General features: G+C 36.2%; 3 protein-coding genes across 3 annotated transcripts; 1 reads left to right on the forward strand and 2 right to left on the reverse strand.

Annotated features, from left to right (window-relative positions):
• The first annotated feature begins 7787 nt into the window (after window positions 1-7787).
• On the forward strand, window positions 7788-9433 carry LOC121752249 (cold-regulated 413 plasma membrane protein 2-like). Its single transcript, XM_042147222.1, has 4 exons — window positions 7788-8028; window positions 8667-8774; window positions 8863-8933; window positions 9029-9433. Exons 1-4 carry the CDS (start codon window positions 7838-7840, stop codon window positions 9280-9282), a joined length of 624 nt encoding a protein of 207 aa, XP_042003156.1. The 5' UTR covers window positions 7788-7837; the 3' UTR covers window positions 9283-9433.
• Window positions 9434-9594: 161 nt separating this feature from the next.
• Window positions 9595-13815, reverse strand: LOC121752248 (probable CoA ligase CCL6). Its single transcript, XM_042147221.1, has 19 exons — window positions 13610-13815; window positions 13454-13517; window positions 12921-13010; window positions 12783-12839; window positions 12655-12703; window positions 12496-12572; window positions 12300-12339; window positions 12131-12225; window positions 11883-12047; window positions 11694-11804; window positions 11517-11604; window positions 11358-11424; window positions 11198-11273; window positions 11001-11118; window positions 10662-10907; window positions 10435-10574; window positions 10149-10331; window positions 9942-10061; window positions 9595-9872 (listed from the first exon to the last, which is right to left on the reverse strand). Exons 1-19 carry the CDS (start codon window positions 13753-13755, stop codon window positions 9825-9827), a joined length of 1980 nt encoding a protein of 659 aa, XP_042003155.1. The 5' UTR covers window positions 13756-13815; the 3' UTR covers window positions 9595-9824.
• A 2101-nt stretch (window positions 13816-15916) lies between these two features.
• LOC121750734 (RING-H2 finger protein ATL65-like) lies at window positions 15917-18575 on the reverse strand. The gene is made up of 2 exons (XM_042145334.1): window positions 16565-18575; window positions 15917-16450 (listed from the first exon to the last, which is right to left on the reverse strand). Exon 1 carries the CDS (start codon window positions 17974-17976, stop codon window positions 16744-16746), a length of 1233 nt encoding a protein of 410 aa, XP_042001268.1. The 5' UTR covers window positions 17977-18575; the 3' UTR covers window positions 15917-16450; window positions 16565-16743.
• Between the last annotated feature and the right edge of the window lie 1710 nt (window positions 18576-20285).

Genomic DNA, 20285 nt, shown 5'->3' on the forward strand with positions numbered 1-20285 from the left:
TGATACCATGGTTGACTATTATTATTTTCACTGGTATTTTTCCAATCTTATCTCTTTACATTACATAATATAATAATTGAGCTATCTCAAATTTTGATATTAGTCAAGGGCCTTATCATAAAATTGCAACCCATCTTCATATCAAAATTATATTTAATCTAATCTTCAATGGTAAATGGTCGAAAATATTTATTAACTGAATATGAGAAATGTTAACGTACCATAGCATATGTCATGTGTGGCAACACTCTTCTTTAATCCATGTTAACACTATAATATTATTTTATATATTTATTTTTAATACTTCAAAAAATTTTTGGACGGCATTAAATCTATACATTCAAATAAAATGAATAAAATAATAAATCAGGTTTGGTTTTTTATGTAAATTATAAAAAAGAGTAAAGGTCAAAAGTGGTCCTGAACATACGACAATTTATGATTTTGGTCCAGAACATTATCTTTTGAATTATTTGGTCATTCACAAATAAAAATGGGCTGAATTTAGTCCTTTTTTTGACAACACCGTTAAAAATTAACAGTCAACTGCTATTTAAATTATTTTGACTAGGTTAGAATTTAGATTAGAATATTTAGTTTTTTCCTTATTTTTTAAATGTCTAATTCTCTCTCTCTGAGAGCGCCTCTTTTTTTTATAGTTCAAAGTCCCAATAGGCTTTTTTTTAATAAATAAATTAACTCCTATATGTTCTTCCAAATTTTTTGTTGAATGCTTGAACATCTAAATCAGAAAGGAAAAAAAAAAGAATATCAAAAAAGGTAAGAACTACAAATAAAAAACAAAATAGATTATCTTAGAAGCGACATCGAGACGGAGAAATTGAAGATAGAAGGAGAAATTGAGCTCTCTGTTTGGGGGAGATTTAAATTGGGGAGACCAATTCTCTTTTAATTTGGAAATAAGCAACAAAGGAGAGATAGAGATGGAAGGCAGCGACAGCCCCGGTGAGGCCGCACTTTGACCAACCGAAAATCGGAGCTGGCGACGGCGCGAACTAAGATCAGAGTGAGAAGCGGCGACGTAAAGGGGGAGTCTAGCTCCTCTTCTTGGATGAAGTGCGTTGTGTCGTCAGAAATTTGAGTTCACGTCGCGAGGGGCTGGTCGGTGTGGGAGTTGAAGAGAGCGAAATTGAATGGACTCCGGGCAAGTTTTGGAGGTTGTTGTTGGGGTTGTGAGTGACAGGCTTGGTGCCGATGCAAGGGAGGAGGGGCGAGGTGGACCAGGAGGGCATGACAATGAAGGAAGAATTGGAGGTGATTTGGTGGGTGTGGCAGAGGAGAGACTCGTTGGCGGTCGAGAGTGGCAGGAGGTGGATTTAAGGTGCACCGCCTTTGCTTTCCATTAGAGATCAATGAGCGGCGGCGGCAGCGGGAGGGTCGATTTAAGGGGCAAGTAACGACGAGAGTGTTTAGAGAGAGTGAAATTTAATTTATCTTTAAAAAATAAGAAAATAATTAAAAATTCTAATTTAAGCTATAATCCAGTCAAAATTCCTAATTTAGTCGTTGACCTTTAATTTTTATGATTTTGGTCAAAAGGAAACCGTCAATTTTTAATGGTGTTGTTCAAAAAGGACTAAATCAGGTCCATTTTCAATTGTGAATGACCAAATAATTCAAAAGATAATGTTCTGGACTAAAATCATAAAATCGTCGTATGTTCAGGACCACTTTTGGCCTTTACTCATTTTTTATACGTTTTCAATCTTATCTACATATTTATTTAAAGAGTAAAGGCCAAAATTGATCCTGGACATATGTCCATTTTACGATTTTGATCTTAAACTTTATCTTTTGAATTTTTACTTCATGAACATTTCATATCAGATTACAATTGGTCTTGGACTAACTGTTCTGCTAGTTTTTAAGTGTCAACTGGTCTAATCCCGATTTTGACCAAATTAGATTGTTAATAATAATTTTTTTACTCCCTAATTATTTCATTAATTATTTTAATAAATATTCATTTATTAAAATGTGGGCTACACAATCAATTAAAATACATTAGTCAAATTACACGATCAAATTGTTTTCTCTGCAATATGCACATAAGTTACACGCTCTCTCCAATTCCTCAAGCAAACTAGAAAACGAGACGTGAAAGTTTGGGAGACTTTTTGTCAAATCTTGCAACAAGCCACAGGTATTAACTCATTCCCAACACCAAGTTCTCATCTCTTCATTCTAGCACACCAATTTGCATAATCTGTAGATCACGATTCGAATTCAAAAGAGGCCCAAACTCAACTAATAACTGGATTCAATCAAATAGATCGAAGCAACCCGAATCAAGAATCAAACATAAATAAATAAAGATCGTATCTTTGATGGAGTGTAACGGGGCTGTTCTTCACGGTGGAAGTCAGCAGCGAATTGGGATCTCGTTTTCGTTTTTGTTGGAGAGATCGACGACAGTTATGGGGTGGGTGGGGGGAGGGAGAATAATTAAGGAAATAATTAGGGAGTAAAAAAATCATAGTAATAATTAACAGTCTAATTTGGTCAAAATCGGGATTAGATCTGTTGACCTTTAAAAACTAACGGAACAGTTAATCTGGGACCAATTGTGTTCCGATTTAAAATGTTCAGGATGCAAAAATTTAAAAGATAAAGTTTATGACCAAAATTGTAAAATTGACATATGTTTAGGACCCTTTACTCTTATAAAAAACAATAATGTCCATCACAGTTTTTAATGTACTAAATGAAATTAAATGTATAAATAGCACAAAAAAATAAATGTGGATTAAAGAGATTGATTTTCACTGTTATTTTAAAGAATTTTTTGAGACTGATAATCATACGAAGGATGGGAATTTCAAATTTGATTTGTTAAATTTTAATTGCGTAGGAATTCATATGAGTAGTCATTCCTGGAGATGGGAAACACTTAATACTAATATAATGGAATTACACTATTATTAGTAAACGATGTCATTTTTGCTTAAATATTTAATTGATAAGATACGTAAGTTGCTAGGGGACATGTGTTAATTAAAAATGGAAAGAGTGCAAGTAACTTGGGACGCCCAAAAAGGAAATAAGTGCGAGTAGCTTGGGACGGAGGGAGTAATTCTTTTAACGTTCAAGGCCGTAACTTTGCTTATTATATATTGTACTTTCAACAAAATGATTTCCCTATTTCTCTTGTCTTTTTAGATATTTCTAAATATAAAAATTATTTCTTTTTTTTAAATATTTTTTGGCATAATGATTTTTATAGCGACAGGTTTGCATATTATATATCTAACATGACATAGAGCATTTAAATAAATACGGATACCTCGTCAATTGTATATTCCTTCTCCAAACATAAATAACCAATCCGTGGAAAGATAGTACTACTCCTTAGTAATAAAATTTATCAATGGTTCAGATGATCTGCATTATTACACTATAATGATGCATTATTAGTCGGTGTGCATTATTCAACTGAAAATCTGCATTATTACACTATAATGGTGCATTATTAGTCGGTGTGCATTATTCAACTAAAAATCTGCATTATTAAATGACACGTGGCACCAATCTAACCGTCGGATGGCAAAATCGTGGGGCTGAGATTAAAAAGAACAAAGAACAAAAGAAACAAAAAGAAAATGAATACACCCCCTCTATAGAATATTAAACATAGTTGGTCTAATTCTACATGGCCACGGGTATATATTCCAAATTGGCCTACTTCCGAGTAATCATTTAAAACACTTTTCGAATGATAGAATTTTATGATTTTGAAATACTCCACTAAATTTTTCTAAATCGAGACCATCGAATATGGTTTGTTTAATTGAGATAAAAAAAATATTACATGATTATTTCTAATTTCCGGAGCAATATCATTCCACTAAATTGAACGGAATAGTATTGACTTGGTTTCAAAATTAAGTAACGTGTAGATATCATACTAAAATAAAGACACGTAGAAGATTGTGTTCCAATATATTAAATGTTTATTTAATACATAAAGGAAGAAAACCAGTGGAAAGTTTATCCTTGCTTTAATATAACACACCTACCTTAAGAAAAAAAATGTGTATTACACCTAATGTCGGCTTAAAAAGTTTCAAGCTAACCTTTTATAACAATCGCAGGTGACACGTATCTCAGTGGCGGATCCAGGTGGGGGCAGGTGGGGGCGGTCGCCCCTACCCGACCGTCCGGAGAGCCTAAAGTTTTCATTGAATCAATCCGAAAATAGGATATCCGCCCCCTCCGTAGAGTGTAGAAATATTTTTATTTTCAATAAATGTCATATAAAATGTAGTAGTCCAATGATTTGGTTGTTGGATTTTTAATTAAGATGTCTAGGGTTCAATCCTCAACAAAAACATATTTATTTTCATTTTTCATTTTTTATTTTATCAATTCATATTTCTTCTTATTATCAAAATAATACCTTTAAATACTACTAAGTTGCATATATTATGTGTTATATTTATTCTTTAGTTAAAATCATTTTTAATTTTGTGTTAAAGTCTTTTTTATCCTAAAGTACTTAAAATTTGATCCATGCATCTTAATTATTCTCTATGTAACAAAATAAATATTTTAAATATTTTTGAAATATAAATATTTAGTGCTCTACTTATATCACTTTTGTATATAATATTTACAGTGATTTTAAATGTACATATATTTACACTAATTTTATATTTTAAAATGAATAATACATATTTGCAAGCTAAAGCATGTTTATATTTATATAATTTTTATTTTAAAATGAATAATATATATTTGCAAGCTGAAGCATGTTTATATTTTATTAATGAAGCTAGTGCAGTAGTGCTACTTAAATATTAATATAATATTTATTTATTTTATTATTAAAAATAATATTAAATTAAATATTTAATATTTAAATATAAGTTCCGCCCCCGCCATTTTCGGGTTCTGGATCCGCCACTGACGTATCTTGTAGCTCTACTAGAATATTAATAATTTATATACACATCTACCAAATTATAGGATGTATGTATTTATAATTAGAAAGACAATCAAGAGACTAAGCATGTCTTAGAATTATAATACACTTTTCCTCTTTGGTAGGCAATCTCTCGATTTTATGACGTTATTCTTTCTTTTCGTTTTTTTATTGTTGTTGCCAAATATCTGACATCCAATTTATAATTCTTACTAATACACTGAATATTGGAGTTTGATTTTTACAATGATGTTGCTCACCAGTCACCACTTACATACACTAGAAATTTAAATAAATTAATGCCGAAATTGTAAATAACAATATTATTTAAACATTCAATTATATTTGACGGAATGCCATGTTGTGAAATCGCTGAAGAATAATCTCGTTATCAATATATTTTGAAAAATTCTCTTTTATTACAACATTAATTCTTTCTTAGTTAACAATTTGAATAAAAATTGAAATATTAGCGTATTAATTAGGACACTTGACATTCACGATTCAGTACCATTCCTTACTTTTTTTAGATATTATGTTTGTGATATATGGTCACACTTTTGATATGCTCCATACTGGTACTTTGTTCATAATAGAACAATTACGAACATGGGCGGACCCATGTAGAAATAGGGTAGGGCTAAATCCCTTAATAAAAATATTTTTTAAACTATTTTCTTTTATAAAATTTTAAAATTTATTTAAATTTAATGTAAATTATTATATAAAAGCCCTTATAAATGATCTAAAACACCCAAAATATAACTTTAGAATAAAATTTAGAAATTACAGCCCCCAATCATATTTTTTTCTGCATCCGTCCCTGATTACGGATGATTTGCACATAGTTTTATCCTATAACGATAATAATTTAAAATTGTAAAGTAATAGAGAGAGGAGAGGATATGTTTGGTTTGAAAGTTAGTGGGCTAAAGTGAATAGAGACTAGGGAGCTAACACTTGGCGGGCGACTGGGCTTTCATTAATGGCTAAGCCCAATATTTGAAAAATATATGCACAAACCCAATAACAATTAATCTTCGTCTTCACAATTTCTCCATGTGTTTTCTCTCTCAGTCTCAAGCTTGCACACTAATTCTGGGGTGGGTTCGACGTACATCGGTTTAAAATTTTGAAATTCAATACTAAAACTAATTCTATAACCCAACCCTAATCAGCTATACCCAAAATATAGAGGCAAATTTTTATCCTCATATGTTATTCATGGGCTTAAATCTACTTTTTTCCTTCATTTTTAATTTTTTTTTCACTGTTTGTAGTCTCATCTCTTCATTTTTTTCATAAAAAATAATGCAATTTATACTTATTAACGTTTAAATTTTATAGCCCTATAAATGCAAAATAAAGGTACTTTAAGAATGGCAATGCCAGATAATAAACAATAGTTCAATGGTTATTCTTGTAAGTACATCATTATCATTTAATCATATAGGGCCCTGTATTAGAAATAAATGGTGATTTAAAATGGCCCAATTAGTGATAAGAAATTAAGAACGGGACTAAATGAGTGTGACGGCCCATTAGCCAATTTTTATTGCATTAATTCAATGGTTTGATAGGGACATGGGCCCACTTGGCCACTTCCTTGCACTAGTATGTGACACATGCCAATGTTCAACTTCCTAAATTTCAACTTAAAAACACTTATTTGATTACTAAAATCAGTTACAAGAATCCAGTTTTAATATTAAAATAAACAATTGTAGGTTGAAACAGTGATGATTCACTATATCTTAAAGTTGTCTCGTGCACGTAAGCTTCTTAATCTTCAACATGTCGCTTAAAAATCATGCATGTGCTTATCATCCAAATAATATCTATTTATTTAAGAAAAGCATCACATTTTCCAACTTCGTTGGTCAAATATTAATTACGCTTTCAAAATCGCAATTTGCAATTCCATTATCAGGTACCAAAAAATAGGTCCAATTTCTATTAAATTCTAATCACTAATTATAGTAAAATTTTAATTAAATTGAAAATTCCAACTAAAATATGATTGCGACGGTTCACCGAATTTTCTTTTTATTGAAAATGAAGTGAATTTACTTAGGACAAATTGTCAGAAAAGCTAGTAAGTACTTCTGAAATTTGGTTAAATTACTAATACAACAACTTTAAAAATACTATTCCATCCGTTTCATAATAATATTGTCATTTTGTCATTTTAATACATTCCATGATAATAAAATAATTTATACTTTTAGTAAAAATCAACACATTTCTTCTCGCTTACTTTTCCCCCACTCTTACTTTCTTCTCTCCTACTTTTTCATCTCTCATACTTTATTATATTTTTATTTAAGTATATTACACATCTTTTTCTTAATCTCCGTTGCGAAAAAAATATCTCCACTACTATAAAACGGAGGGAGTAACTATTAGTACATCCTAATTTTAACATTTTTTTTATCAATAGTTACATTTATTTATATTTGGAAAAGTTTGTGTATGATATTGAATTCCAAGTCCATGATATTTAAATTATATTAAAGTATTTTAGCTTCCAAAATATACATAATTTTCTTTCAAAATTAAATTAAGAAAAATATTAAAACTATAATATACTTAATTAACTACTTTTTAAAATTTGAAAGATTCATAAGAACTAAACCAAAATTCATAATTTTTTTTATAAATTTGACCATTTATTTAAAATAGATGAGGAAGAGAGAATGGGCAGCTGGCATAAAGTTGTCAGTGAAGATTTTGGTGTCATCCATGATCTACCCAAATAATTGAGATCCACGTGGCGGATTTGCCGCTCATTGTTAATATCTCCGCTATTCTTCAACTCCCTTTTATAAATGCTAACTCATCCAGAAATTATCAGTTCAATCTGATTAATTTTTCTTGAATATTCTGGTAATCAGTATGGTGGGTGGGAAGGTGGGATATTTGAAAATGAAGACTGATTCTGATTTGGGAGCAGCGAGTGAGTTGCTCACTTCTGATCTCAATGATGTCGGCACTGCAATGAAGAAGTTCGCCAATCACGCCATCCAGCTAGGTGGCCTTGGATTTGGGACTTCCTTTCTCAAATGGGTTGCTTGTTTTGCCGCAATGTTAGTTTTCTCTTCCATCCTTTTTTACTTCACATATTTTGATTGTTTTTCCTTGATCCGGAAGTTTGGATTTTGTTTGTTGAATCATTTATTTGGTGATTGGATTAGGTTTTGCCGTTTTGGAATAATTGCTTGAGAGATATCGGTAGTTATGATATGTTTTATTGATAAATGGTGGATTAAGCATGATGATTTGGAGCGAGCTTGCGAAAGAAACATAAATTGGGGAACTGATTAGGTTAGGTACTAATTGATTGGTGGTGGTCGTTAATTGGGGAACTGAACTAATATTCATCTTAGATTCTCAAAAGTGTGAAATACAATATGCTGTTTTTCAGATAGAGCCACACAAAAGTTGGATCACAAAATGAAACAGAAAGGGGTAAAACAAGTCACATCTAAGATTCATTCATGTAAAAAGGTAGCCAGAATCATCATCATCTAATAAGCTAGCTTTGATTATAATGATACTATAAAATAAGTGAAAACCTATCCTTTCTTGCCTTCTGTTTGGATCTAGTATTTGCTATCTTACCTCACATTACTTTACAACAGAAACAGCAAACGTTGTAGTAGTATTAGTTATTTTCTTGTATCCATTTCCAGCTTGTAAGTTTCTTCTCTGAATTCATGTGCAGTTATTTACTAATCTTGGATCGTACAAACTGGAAGACCAACATTCTCACATCCCTCTTAATCCCATACATTTACCTCAGTCTTCCCTCATGGTTGTTCGGTATACTAAGGTACTCGTCCTTGCCCGATATAACCCTTATTTCTGTTTTTTCTCTTTTAATGTACTAATTTACTACTTTCTTGCCGATCACGTTGCAGCGGAGAGATTGGCATGTGGATTGCTTTCATAGCCGTTGTCTTACGTCTCTTCTTTCCCAAGCATTTCCCAGGTAAGATCCACCTTTCCTACTACAAAATTTATGTTCCTTGCATCTTCCAACATGAGTATGATTTTTGACCCGCCCTCCCTCTCTCATTGCTGCAGACTGGCTGGAACTGCCTGGATCTCTGATCTTGCTCCTAGTGGTGGCTCCAAGCTTCTTTTCAGATACCGTAAGGGGTGGTATTATTGGACTATTCATTTGCCTGGCGATCGGATGTTACTTGCTGCAGGAGCATATTCGAGCATCTGGAGGGTTCAGGAACTCCTTCACCAAGAGCAATGGCCTCTCCAACTCTATCGGGATCCTTCTCCTCTTTGTTTACCCTGTTTGGGCACTCGTGCTTTGGATTCTTTAGGCCATTTCAGTTTTCAGTTCTGACAGTGTGAGATGTGTGTGTCAATGTTTGGAAACAACTGTTGCTGTCTTGATTGCTGGTGTACCCAACACAGTTTAATTTGTTATGTTTGTATTGAAGGGTTGTTTGGAATGAACAAAGTTTGAACTCATTTTGAATTGCTCCCGAAAAAGTACAAATAAAACTGGAAGAATAAATGGTACAAGAGTGACAGTCACTCATCTTCCTCAACCACCTCGATCTCCGCCCCAAGATGGTGGAGCCTCTGTAGGGCGTTGAATGATAACTAGACAGATCGATAAACAGAAGAGATTGAAAAAGGTGTTTGAATTTTACCAACGCCTTATAAACCGAATCTGTCTACATCGTCTCATAATATAAAACCATTTATTCTCAGCCTTGATATATATGTAACAAAGTATTCAAAAACATATTTAACACATGGTAGAACGAGTTTATAAGAAAGTGCTGGGGAAATTGTTTCATTTCCTCCTCAAAACAGAAACACCAACAGATCTTCAACAATGTTGATGACGCAGCTCCTATGACTTTGTACCTTTAGCTTCAATGTACAACTGATCAATGCAGTCCTGCATACATTGCACCAATCAGATGTCGCATTCACAAAACATGCGACAGAACAATTCGGCAAGACTTACCTTGTAATGCTTGAGCAGCTGTGGCCTCTTAAGCTTGAACGTTGGAGTGATCAAGTCCCTATCAATGTCGAAAGGAATAGGCTCTAGGCTAACGGCCTTCAACATTTCAAAGCCGCGGAGCTGAAGAAACACAAACAGCGTATGTAATGTAAGTGACAAGTGTGGAAGCTTTACAATCAGAGAGTAAATCAGACTTGGTGAGCGTACATTATGTTGTTTCGCCGTTTTGTTGAGCTCGTCCAGAATATATTTTCTTGCTTTCGGATTATTGCACAGGAGCGTGAAATCTCCTTTCTCTTCACTATTCACTGCCCAATCTTCAAGTGCCTTTCTCTCCGGCACCACCACAGCCACTAGGAACGACTCGAAGCTGTTGCCATACACCCAAATCTACTCCCAAAAATGACTGCAGTTAGTTCAACCAACAACAAGGGGGTGTCTGCCCCTGCCCCTGAGTAACAAATTGTTGAAATAGGGCGATGTTTTGACTTACCGATGTAATGAGAGGGCATTGTGAGTAGGTGCTTTCGAGACTTTCCACAGCAACATATTCGCCTTGTGACAGCTTGAATATATTCTTCTTTCTGTCTATGATCTTCATCGCTCCATTAGGCTGCCATTCACCAACATCACCTGCATTTTTTCGGTATCATGAATGAGACCCGTAGCTTTGTAATCGTGTGCGTGTGTCTGTATATATGGTTGAAGAAAGAAGTGTACCTGTGTGGAACCAACCATCAACGAGCACCTCATTCGTGAGATCTTGGCGTTTATGGTAGCCAGAGAATAAGGTGTTTCCCCGAAGACAAATTTCACCTCTGGGAACGACAGAGAGAGCATCATATCCCATCTCAGGCACAGATTCGAGTCTTGCCTCGATCGTGGTCATAGGAACCCCCACTGTGCCTATCATAGGGAATACGTTGGCTATAGATGTGAAACACCCTCCACAACTTTCTGTGAGGCCTACGAAATGCATGAAAAGTTTAAGCATTGCTTCATCATCCGAGGAGAGGAAACGAAAGGCTAAAGCTGTAAGTTTAGCAAAACAACACATACCATAGCCCTGTGACAAGACACAGCAGCAAGTCACCCTCAAGAACTCCTCAATGTGCTTAGGTAAAGGTGCAGCTCCCGATAGAATGAGACGAACACGTCCACCAAATCCTTGTCTAATCTGAAATAAAACTGACCAAATTTGAGAAAAAAACTGACTGGACAATGTAGGCGAACTTCAAGAAAGTTAGCATGAGAACCTTATCAAAAACGAGCTTGTCCAAAAGCGGAGATGCTTCCTCTTGTTTGAGCCCTTTCTCCAGATTCCTCAGTTTACTGTGAAACATTTGTTCATCATCCCTCAGATTCAGTAGGAAAAGGGATAAAAGTAAATGATTTAAGCGTGGAAATAACACCTACTAGTTGTATGCAATCTGGAAAAGTGACTTCTTCAGTGAGCCACCAGCTGAGATTTTATCCATGATGCCTGATGCACACACCAAGAAATTGCAAAACGCCATTTGAGAAAAATGCTTCCTCGATCTTAATCCAACTACATGTCGGAAAATGAAACGTTACCTGTGTATATTCTGTCAAAAACTCTAGGAACACCACAGAATATAGTTGGCTTTAAGACGACAAGATCCTCAATCAAGAAACGAATATCCTGCGAGTTCAACGCAATGCAGCTTTAGCTGAGGCATTGAATGTACAAAACATTGTGTAAACATTAAGTAAGCCCAAGTATCGACATACCCCTTGCCAAAACCCAATGGATGAGCCCGAGTAGATACAATAGGTCTCAATGATTTGATCGAATATATGAGCTAGAGGAAGGAAGGAAAAGTACACATCCTCTTCAGTACCCTGTAGAATCCATGCTTTTAGTATACAATACTACAGAGCAAGGCTAAAAAGAATCGACGAGGAAGAAATGTCGTTTACAGCTTTGTCTGTCTCTCTGAGGAGTTGATCCATAGACAAGACTTCAGACATAAAAGCACCATTTGATAGAATGACCCCCTTTGGCTCCCCTGTCGTGCCACTGGTGTACATTATCGTCAATGTATCTGTCTTCTTCTTAGGAGGAAGATCGCCGTCTGAATCACCCTGCAATAACAGACAGATGGTTGGCTACACACAAGATAATAGCATCTACGCTTATAAGCATTTCTTTGTGATGACATACTAACCAATAGAGCAAACTCTTCCCATGAGAAGCAAGTGACACCTAGCTCTTCAGCTGCCTCCTTCTGCTTATCAGAAACCTTTCCGAAGCTGACAATAGCTTCACAAATGAACCACGTCTCAGTTACATGAGCCAAATTGAGGCAAATACATACAAGCCATGAATTCACCTACTTTTTAGATTTGAGGCACATTTGGAGAGACATGAAAGTATCTGGACAAAGATGCATACATTAGACAATTTGGTACAATCCATTCTCTTTTCTTAGCATTAAACATTATAAAAGGCAAGTGTTATGAGAATACTATGCTTTTAGATTATATACATGGTAAGATAGATATGAAAAGCGAATACAACAGAAGAACTCACAGCAGGAAATTTGCTTTCATGGACAAAAGCAATGGAGACTTCAGCATGGTTGATAATGAACTCCACTGCATTTGCACCTGCAAACACAGACAATATGCGAATTCAAACATATTGCCATTTCATTGCCTACTAAAATTTGCAGAAAAATGTGCAACGTACCGAGTGAATCATATAGTGGTACATATGTGATAGCCTGACTATTACACGCCTGCAGACGATAAAACGAGATTTATAAAAAAGAGAACAACGATATTAATAAGATGATCAAATTTCTTGAGCTTTACTACCTCCATTGCCATGATCCACTCAGGACAGTTAACCCCATATATACCGCATTTGTCGCCCTAGACAACCAAAGCATTATTACCACCTCATTTTTCTATTACTTATGACATGTAGGAAGCGTGAAAAGAAGAAGTACTCACAGGGTTGACGCCACGGCGTCGCATAGCAGAACCAATGGCAATAGTTGTATCATAGACTTGCTGGTAAGTTAGCCAACTGTATCCACCCGCCTGCCATTTTTAAAAAAATATTACTCCGTACTATCTTTGAAGGGAAAATTGCCCAAAAAAACACTAAGTTTTCTGATCCCAACTTTTTAAAAATGACCAATTATATCATAACTTTGACATATTTATCAATTTTCCGTGGCAAAAGAAAAAAAGATTTGTTGTGCTACATGTCTTAATTTATCAACGTAGCATGTAAATGTGTAAAAATTAAAAACATGTGTATTATACAAAGTCATTATTATATAGTCTACATACTTACATCTGTCATACCATACGCTCTAAATCTAAGATTATGGGACAATCGAGTAAAAAATCAAAATTATGATATAGTAATAGGTAATTTTCAAAAGTTGCGTGATTGACATCGAACTTAAGCGATTTTTGTGGGACAATTTATACTTATATTTAATTATTTATTGCATTTGGACATATATTAGAGATACCATTCCATCCTTGAGTAGACGGCGACCTAGCATCGGGTTTTTTGGGAACTTCTTAACGGATTCACTGCACATACATTATGAGTATTGTTAAAGAGTAAAAATAATACAAGTGGAACTGGTGTTGAGAGTGGAAGGTGCATGAAGATGTTAGACAACCTGAAAAAATCCCATGGAGAAATGAGTGCAGGTGGAATTTCCATGAGCCCATCCTTTGCGTAAATGCAGCGATAGGCCAGCCCCGCCGACGGCTTCCCGTCCGCCGCCGGGCGCCCTTCCTCGACCTTCATCACATAATCTTCCATTTTGCATACAAGTGGGGAAAACAGAGTTGGGAATTGGAGGAGCGGTAATAAATATGGCGGAAGACATCTCAGCTAAATAATGGCAGCCTTTATGAATGGGAGGCTTTTACAGATGAGATTCCCCAACTGAATTCATTTATGTTGGTGGTTGAACATTTTCCCCATTAATGCCACTGAAATAACACTAATTTGAGTTTCTTATCTTCATCTCTGGTGTTGATTAAAACTATTTCAATTTTAAAGCTTGAATTTCATTTCGTTTGGTGGGAAAGAGTTCCATAAATCAGATACTAATATGCTTCCTTTTATAATCATGCTTAGAGAAACTAAGTTTCTGCAACTTATTTAGTAACGTTATTTTTTACTTGACTTCCGTTATGTAATTATTGTCAAGTTAATAAATACTAGCTACGAGTAATACACAAACTTGTCACATTCATTTCATACATTTTCCAACAAATTTTTTGCAAAACTTTTATAAGGTAATTTGTCATGGTTGTTCTACATTATTCTCATGATAAATCAAATTTCGTTAAATATTTTTGCAATTCTGTCTTCTAACTTGTCATCTTTTGTAGCCCTACAAAAAAAAGTTTTACGCATATTGTTGTCCCATATTTTTAATGATAATTGGACTTTGGTTGGAGAGTATTTAGGTAAGAAATAATATATCGCTCATTTATGAGTGAGCAAATTAGATAAGACTAATAATAGGAGTTACTATAGTACTATATCTTGAAATTCAATTCGTTTTAGTATAGTTATGTGATGCGTTAGAATCACTGTATTAGACATGTTTGTATGTAATGATAGTGCCATAGCTGTAAATTGAATTAGCATGCATCATTGAAAGGATCTCAAACATCATAATTTTACAACAAATAAAGTTCATAGTTGTGTCTTTTTATGTTAATACCAGAATTGTGAACAAGCTCTTGGTTGCAACTAATGTATAGTAGTATTGTGCAATGTTACAAGATTATTGACATCAAATTATTATTAATGAAGTTTTAAGTACATTCAACATAGCTGAAAATTTAGGTAGGTGGACCATGGCCATATTTATTTTTAGCCCCCTTCGAAAATATGTGCTCTGTAACAATATTGAAAACCAATTTCAAGATTTATAATTAGTTATTGTCGTATTCTAATGAGTAGTTAGAGTTGCTAAATGTTGATCATACATATTTTTAAAACTTGAGGAAAAAGACATGCGCGTTTTGTGGGTTCGATTGACTATGCTCGATGGTGTTCAATAAAAAAAATAATAAATAAATATTTTGTAAATAATTATTTATGTTTTATATTATTTCACGAATTAGAGATGTACTCACACTGTGCACGCGCCTATGATGTACTCATTTTATTTTTTTCAAACTTATATGGACCTGTATTATTTACCATAAATGATAAAACTTTTTGTTCTCTATATTATGGAATCTTTAATTAGGACTCCTCCGTCTTATAAAAATTAAAAATAGAGACTCTTTCCATGTTTATTCGTCCCATAAAAATGATCACTTCTATTTTGAGTTAAAAAATTTCCTTCTAATGAGGTGAATTCTATTCTCCACTACTAATATTGCAATTATATTTTTTTCTACTTTAAAACTCGTGTAATCCTAAAAATCCTATTTTTGTGAGAGATGGAGGGATTACCGTTTATCATCTCAAAATACATTTTCAATTATTTTTAAAAATGAATAAATTAATATTAAATTCATTAAAATTCTATTCATGGCAAATGACGGTAAATTATTTGCTAATTAGCTATACTACCTACTTAATTATCCTATGACTGCCTGTCCACAAATGCACCAACAACTTCATTACTAGTGCCACGTATGCCTCCTCTGCATGCCAATTCATCTAAATTCTTGACCAACTAATGACCTCAAATTGAAGATTAAAACTATAGTGTAGCACTTAATAGACACTTTCAATCCTAATTCCTGTGTACAGTGTTTGTTATCCTACTATAAACTTAGATATTATCAAAGATTTGTTTTTAGGAAAGTAGATTTTTTAAATCTCAAAGAATTTATCTTTTTGCATAAGTTGTTCCTATAAACTCATCGTTTCCTCTTTTTCAATTGGTGGTGTTAACCTTTTGCATGTAAAAGTACAAATATATCAACATCTAGAATCATTACACCAACCATTAACTAAGAGAAAAGAAATAAAAAGGTAAGTGCTCACTTCTCATTTGAACCGCATGATTACAATATCATCAAAATTGAGCATCACAACTAGTGACTCACCCCATTTCCCCCTACAATCAGTGGCGGATCAGGATCCGAAAATGGAGGGGGCGGAATATATAGTATTAGCTTGGTTTAGTGCGGACATGGCTATTTTTTTTATTGTTCGGGGCGTCGCCGGAGGCAAACGGAGGGGGCGGACATGGTAAATTTACATCCCGATAAGGGAAAAATAGTCGCACGGAGGGGGCGACCGCCCCCTCCGCCCCCCCTAGATCCGCCACTGCCTACAATACCCAAAATTCCAATTTCACAATTCATCCTAGTCTCGATCAACAATTGTACTCGACCCCAAAAAGCACCCCATATAGTGCTAGTGCTACCATGCCCCATTCATTTCAACGTTCAAACACAACCATTTTTAGTGCTCCACTTCCATTTGTCGGATTTCCACCACCTCCTCCTCCACCGCCGGACTTCCGATTCCCACCGATCTACACGAACTCAGCATTAATGATTCTTGGTAAGCCTCTCCCACCAATCACGAAAAAGAATCGTATAATAACTAGAAAATAATAAATGTACAAGTATATTATACAAATACGTACAGGTATAGTGGGAGAGACAGCCCGATTGTTTAAATGCGGTCCTCCATTTAATGCCTCCTTCAGAAATTTCAGACACGCTATTAATTTCCCACATGAGACTTTTCTTTCCATTATTTTTTTCTTTTTTTTCCACAGCAATTTTCGCGCCTTCATTCTCAGCCATCCACGTGTCGCCCGCATCACCGTTTGCTGAATCTCTCCGGCGAGAGCAGCGCCTCCGGATCGCCGCTCCGCAGCCGGCTCGACGAGAAAAGCGCTCCCGCCGCCGCCGACGACCGCATGAACATCGGGCTGGCGAACGATTTCGTCCGCCGCGACGACCCGCCGCTCGACAGGCCGGCGCGCGCGCTCGACTCGGAGAGCGGGAAGAAGCTGCCGATGCTCCGCCGCCGGAAGAATGGGGATTTCATGCCGCGGTAGTAGCGGAATGAGAAAACCCTATGTTTCGTCAGCGAGCTGAACGGGGAGGGGCGTTTGCTCCACACGCTTCCTCCTCCGCCGCCGATCCGGTACCGCCACGGCGAGGATGTCACCGGCTCCAGCACTAATCTCTCCGATCCTAAATTCCGTTCGAATCCGAACGAATACGATCGCTTCAATAGAAAATCGCGGCGGTTAAACCTGTCCTCTGATTGATTATTCCGCCGTGGTGAGGGTTCCTGAGTGATTTCTCCTTCTGTAACCGCTTCCGCTTCAGCTTCTGATTCCGATTCCGCCGAGATCTCAGAGAGAGGCTCCAAAATTGTGCTCTCGATAATGATATCGTCGAGGCTCGGTCGGATCCTCGCCGCCATCAGCGGCGTGAACGGTGAGTCCGGACGGAATATTCCGGCGCGGCAGAGCGGGCAGTTAGCTTGCGACCGAAGCCATATATCGATGCAGTCGACATGGAAAGCGTGTGAGCAAACCGGTAGCGTACGCACGTAGTCGTTCTCTTCGAACTCCAGCAAGCACACGGCGCAGTCGTAGAAGCCGCTCTTCCGCGTGTAGACGGAGAGAGGAATGCCTTTGATGATCGATTCGTCGAGGCCGTACGGCGAGAGCACGTGAAACGCGTCGGTCGGGTCGTAGATATACGGCGGCGACTCGATGTCTCCGGCGGACGACGACGGGACGTACCTCCGCCGGCGCCGCCTCCAGCGCCTGTAGCGGCGGTAGGCGTGGATGAAGTGGCGAGAGAGGAGGCGCGAGTAGGTGATGATGACGAAAGCCGTGGCGATTATGACGACCATGGCGATCAGCGGCGGGCTGAAGTCAACCGGCAGCTTGGACGGCGGCGGGGAAGCGAATTCCGAGGCGGAAGAAGAAGGCGTTGTCTGTGGCTGTGTTACCGCGGAGGATTTGGGAGAAGGAGACGGAGGATGCTGGGGATGGGGCGCCGGAGCAGGTGACAGAGGGTGGCGGTGGCGCATGGTGGTGAGGAGATGCGAGTGAGGGTTTTTAAATTTTTAATGGAATGTGGAAATAATGAGAGAAAGGTGAGAGTTTGTTAAAAGAGTTTTGTGGGCGCCTGCCACGTCGGATTTCACTGATTCATAATGAAAGCGTCTGTGTGTGTGTCAATTTCACTGATTCATAATCAAGCCTTGTTTCGATCCATTTCAACCAACGCCGGCGCCGCTGCCGGCTTCCAGTCCGCCGCCGGTGGCCGCTGTACCTCAAATTTCAGAACAGAATCTCCCATTTTTTACACCTATTTATGTATATATAAATAGAAATGAAATTGAAAATGAAAAATGGAGGTGAGATTTGGAGGGTGATGGGGATAGAACAATAATAAATATTGTTGGAAGACCGTCTCAACTAAATAATGGCAGCCTTTATGAATGAGAGTAATTCTGATGGAAGCCGACAGACTTCATTTAATTGGGTGGTTGAATATTTTGCTTCACAGCATTTTCACACTGCACCACCATGTGGTTAATTTCTTCTCTTGTGTGAATATTAGTATGACTGAATTTTGAGTGTCAAAATATTTATTTATTTATGAGGGTTTGAATGTGTCTGGCTTCAAAATATATTTTCCGATTCACGCAGTCTCATTTCTTGGTTTTGGCAATTATTTTACCAAGTTGCACTTTATATTTGTAAAATATATATTGGGTTCAGGTGACATTAAATGAGTTTGGGGTATTTGGTTATTAATGTACTTCTATTATTCAAAGTTCTACAACACACCCAAGTGATACTCGTGAAGTAACTAATAAAAGTAGTTTGTATTAGTCGTGAATTAAGATTGAATTTGTTGTTTACGAGATATAAAAACTTTGTTAACAGCTAATTAGATCGAGTTCGTGTCAATAAGAATAGAATATAAGTGGAATTTAGAAATGAATATAGCCATCTCCTAAAACTAGTACTCCACAACATACACGACTGAAATTACTCATGCGTTGCATATGGGACTATGGAGTGTATACAAGTAATTCCACAGAAATGTCCATTGACTGAATAAAGTAGCTATGAGATCTTTCACTGAAATAAAGGCATGAGATTAAGAAGCTTTATTTTGGACATTGAAAATTTTAACCATAGGTCACCATCAAACGTGAATATGTATAACCAATTATACATTTTTTTCTGAATTTAAAAACTAGTACTATCGTATGTTTGATTGTCTTGAAAACCCTTGAAAATAACACTGTTCATTAAACTATTCTTTGTTTGATTGCTTTGAAAACTAACACACCAACCCGGGAGAAAACACATGACCCGGTTGGAAATCATGTTAGGTAACACACCAAATTGTATAGTGGAGAAAATTAAGTACTTCTTTCATTTCACAGCTTTGTCATACCAAAAGCTTAGTCTAACCTCATACAAAATAAGACACTTTCATGGGCCTCCTTTTACAATCAAACACGATATTGTGTTTGCTAACACAATCACAAAAATCATCAAAGCCCCATTTTCAAGTATTTAGAGTTAGAGACTTTCAAGACAATCAAACATACCCCTAGTATGTAACTAAATGGCTAAATAGACAGAAGTTAAACAACTATATATAAATATAGAATTCCAATCAAATCCAGTTCACATCATCTCATTATAATAGTAAATAAATTTATGTGGCTGACCAGATCTTAGCTTACCAGCTTCCACCTTATAAATAAATACCTGCGATCCGAAACACCAAAAAAAGAAGTGGAAAAGTTCAAAGAAGATGAAAATTCATGTGTTTGGGGATATCATTTATGACTCTATGACATGGTGGAGTACCTAAATTAAAAAATTAACTCATTAAATGATATCTTCTTCAGATCTTATACAAAATCCACCACAACTCTTTCCCTGAAAAAGAAAATCTCAGGCCCAATGAGATTTTACTGGATTAGGTCCAATACGGTTTTAATGTTTTAAGGCCCAATATGGTTTAAATACAAACCAATCAGTCAAAAGGGGGTTAGGGTTTTACTGTGTTTCTCTTTAACAATTTCGTCGACGAAACGAGAACAAGGAGGAAAATCTGCGAAGATGTTTCCAGGAATGTTTATGCGGAAGCCTGACAAAGTGGCGGCGCTCAAGCAGCTAAAGAGCCATGTAGCTATGTTCGGAGCTTGGGTGGTGGTGATTCGGGTCACCCCCTACGTTCTCCACTACTTCTCCGATCAAAAGGAGGAGCTCAAGCTCGAACTCTGATTCATTCGAATTTTTTCCGTTTATCTCAGGTATCGTGATCTATAGTTGTATATACTATTGTGGTGGTTTTGACCGACTCTGT

Source organism: Salvia splendens, chromosome 10 (genome assembly GCF_004379255.2).
Source record: "Salvia splendens isolate huo1 chromosome 10, SspV2, whole genome shotgun sequence".
Lineage (NCBI taxonomy): Eukaryota > Viridiplantae > Streptophyta > Magnoliopsida > Lamiales > Lamiaceae > Salvia > Salvia splendens.

Bases quoted from the DNA above. Each gene is read 5' to 3' on its own strand.
- LOC121752249 (XM_042147222.1), top strand. From the start codon at position 7,838: ATGGTGGGTGGGAAGGTGGGATATTTGAAAATGAAGACTGATTCTGAT. The intron at 8,775-8,862 runs GTACTCGTCCTT...ATCACGTTGCAG, and splicing joins TGGTTGTTCGGTATACTAAG to CGGAGAGATTGGCATGTGGA. The intron at 8,934-9,028 runs GTAAGATCCACC...TCATTGCTGCAG, and splicing joins CTTTCCCAAGCATTTCCCAG to ACTGGCTGGAACTGCCTGGA.
- LOC121752248 (XM_042147221.1), bottom strand. From the start codon at position 13,755: ATGGAAGATTATGTGATGAAGGTCGAGGAAGGGCGCCCGGCGGCGGAC. The intron at 12,340-12,495 runs GTGAGTTCTTCT...ATCTTTGTCCAG, and splicing joins ATGAAAGCAAATTTCCTGCT to ATACTTTCATGTCTCTCCAA. The intron at 11,605-11,693 runs GTATGTCGATAC...TTGAACTCGCAG, and splicing joins CCATTGGGTTTTGGCAAGGG to GATATTCGTTTCTTGATTGA.
- LOC121750734 (XM_042145334.1), bottom strand. From the start codon at position 17,976: ATGCGCCACCGCCACCCTCTGTCACCTGCTCCGGCGCCCCATCCCCAG.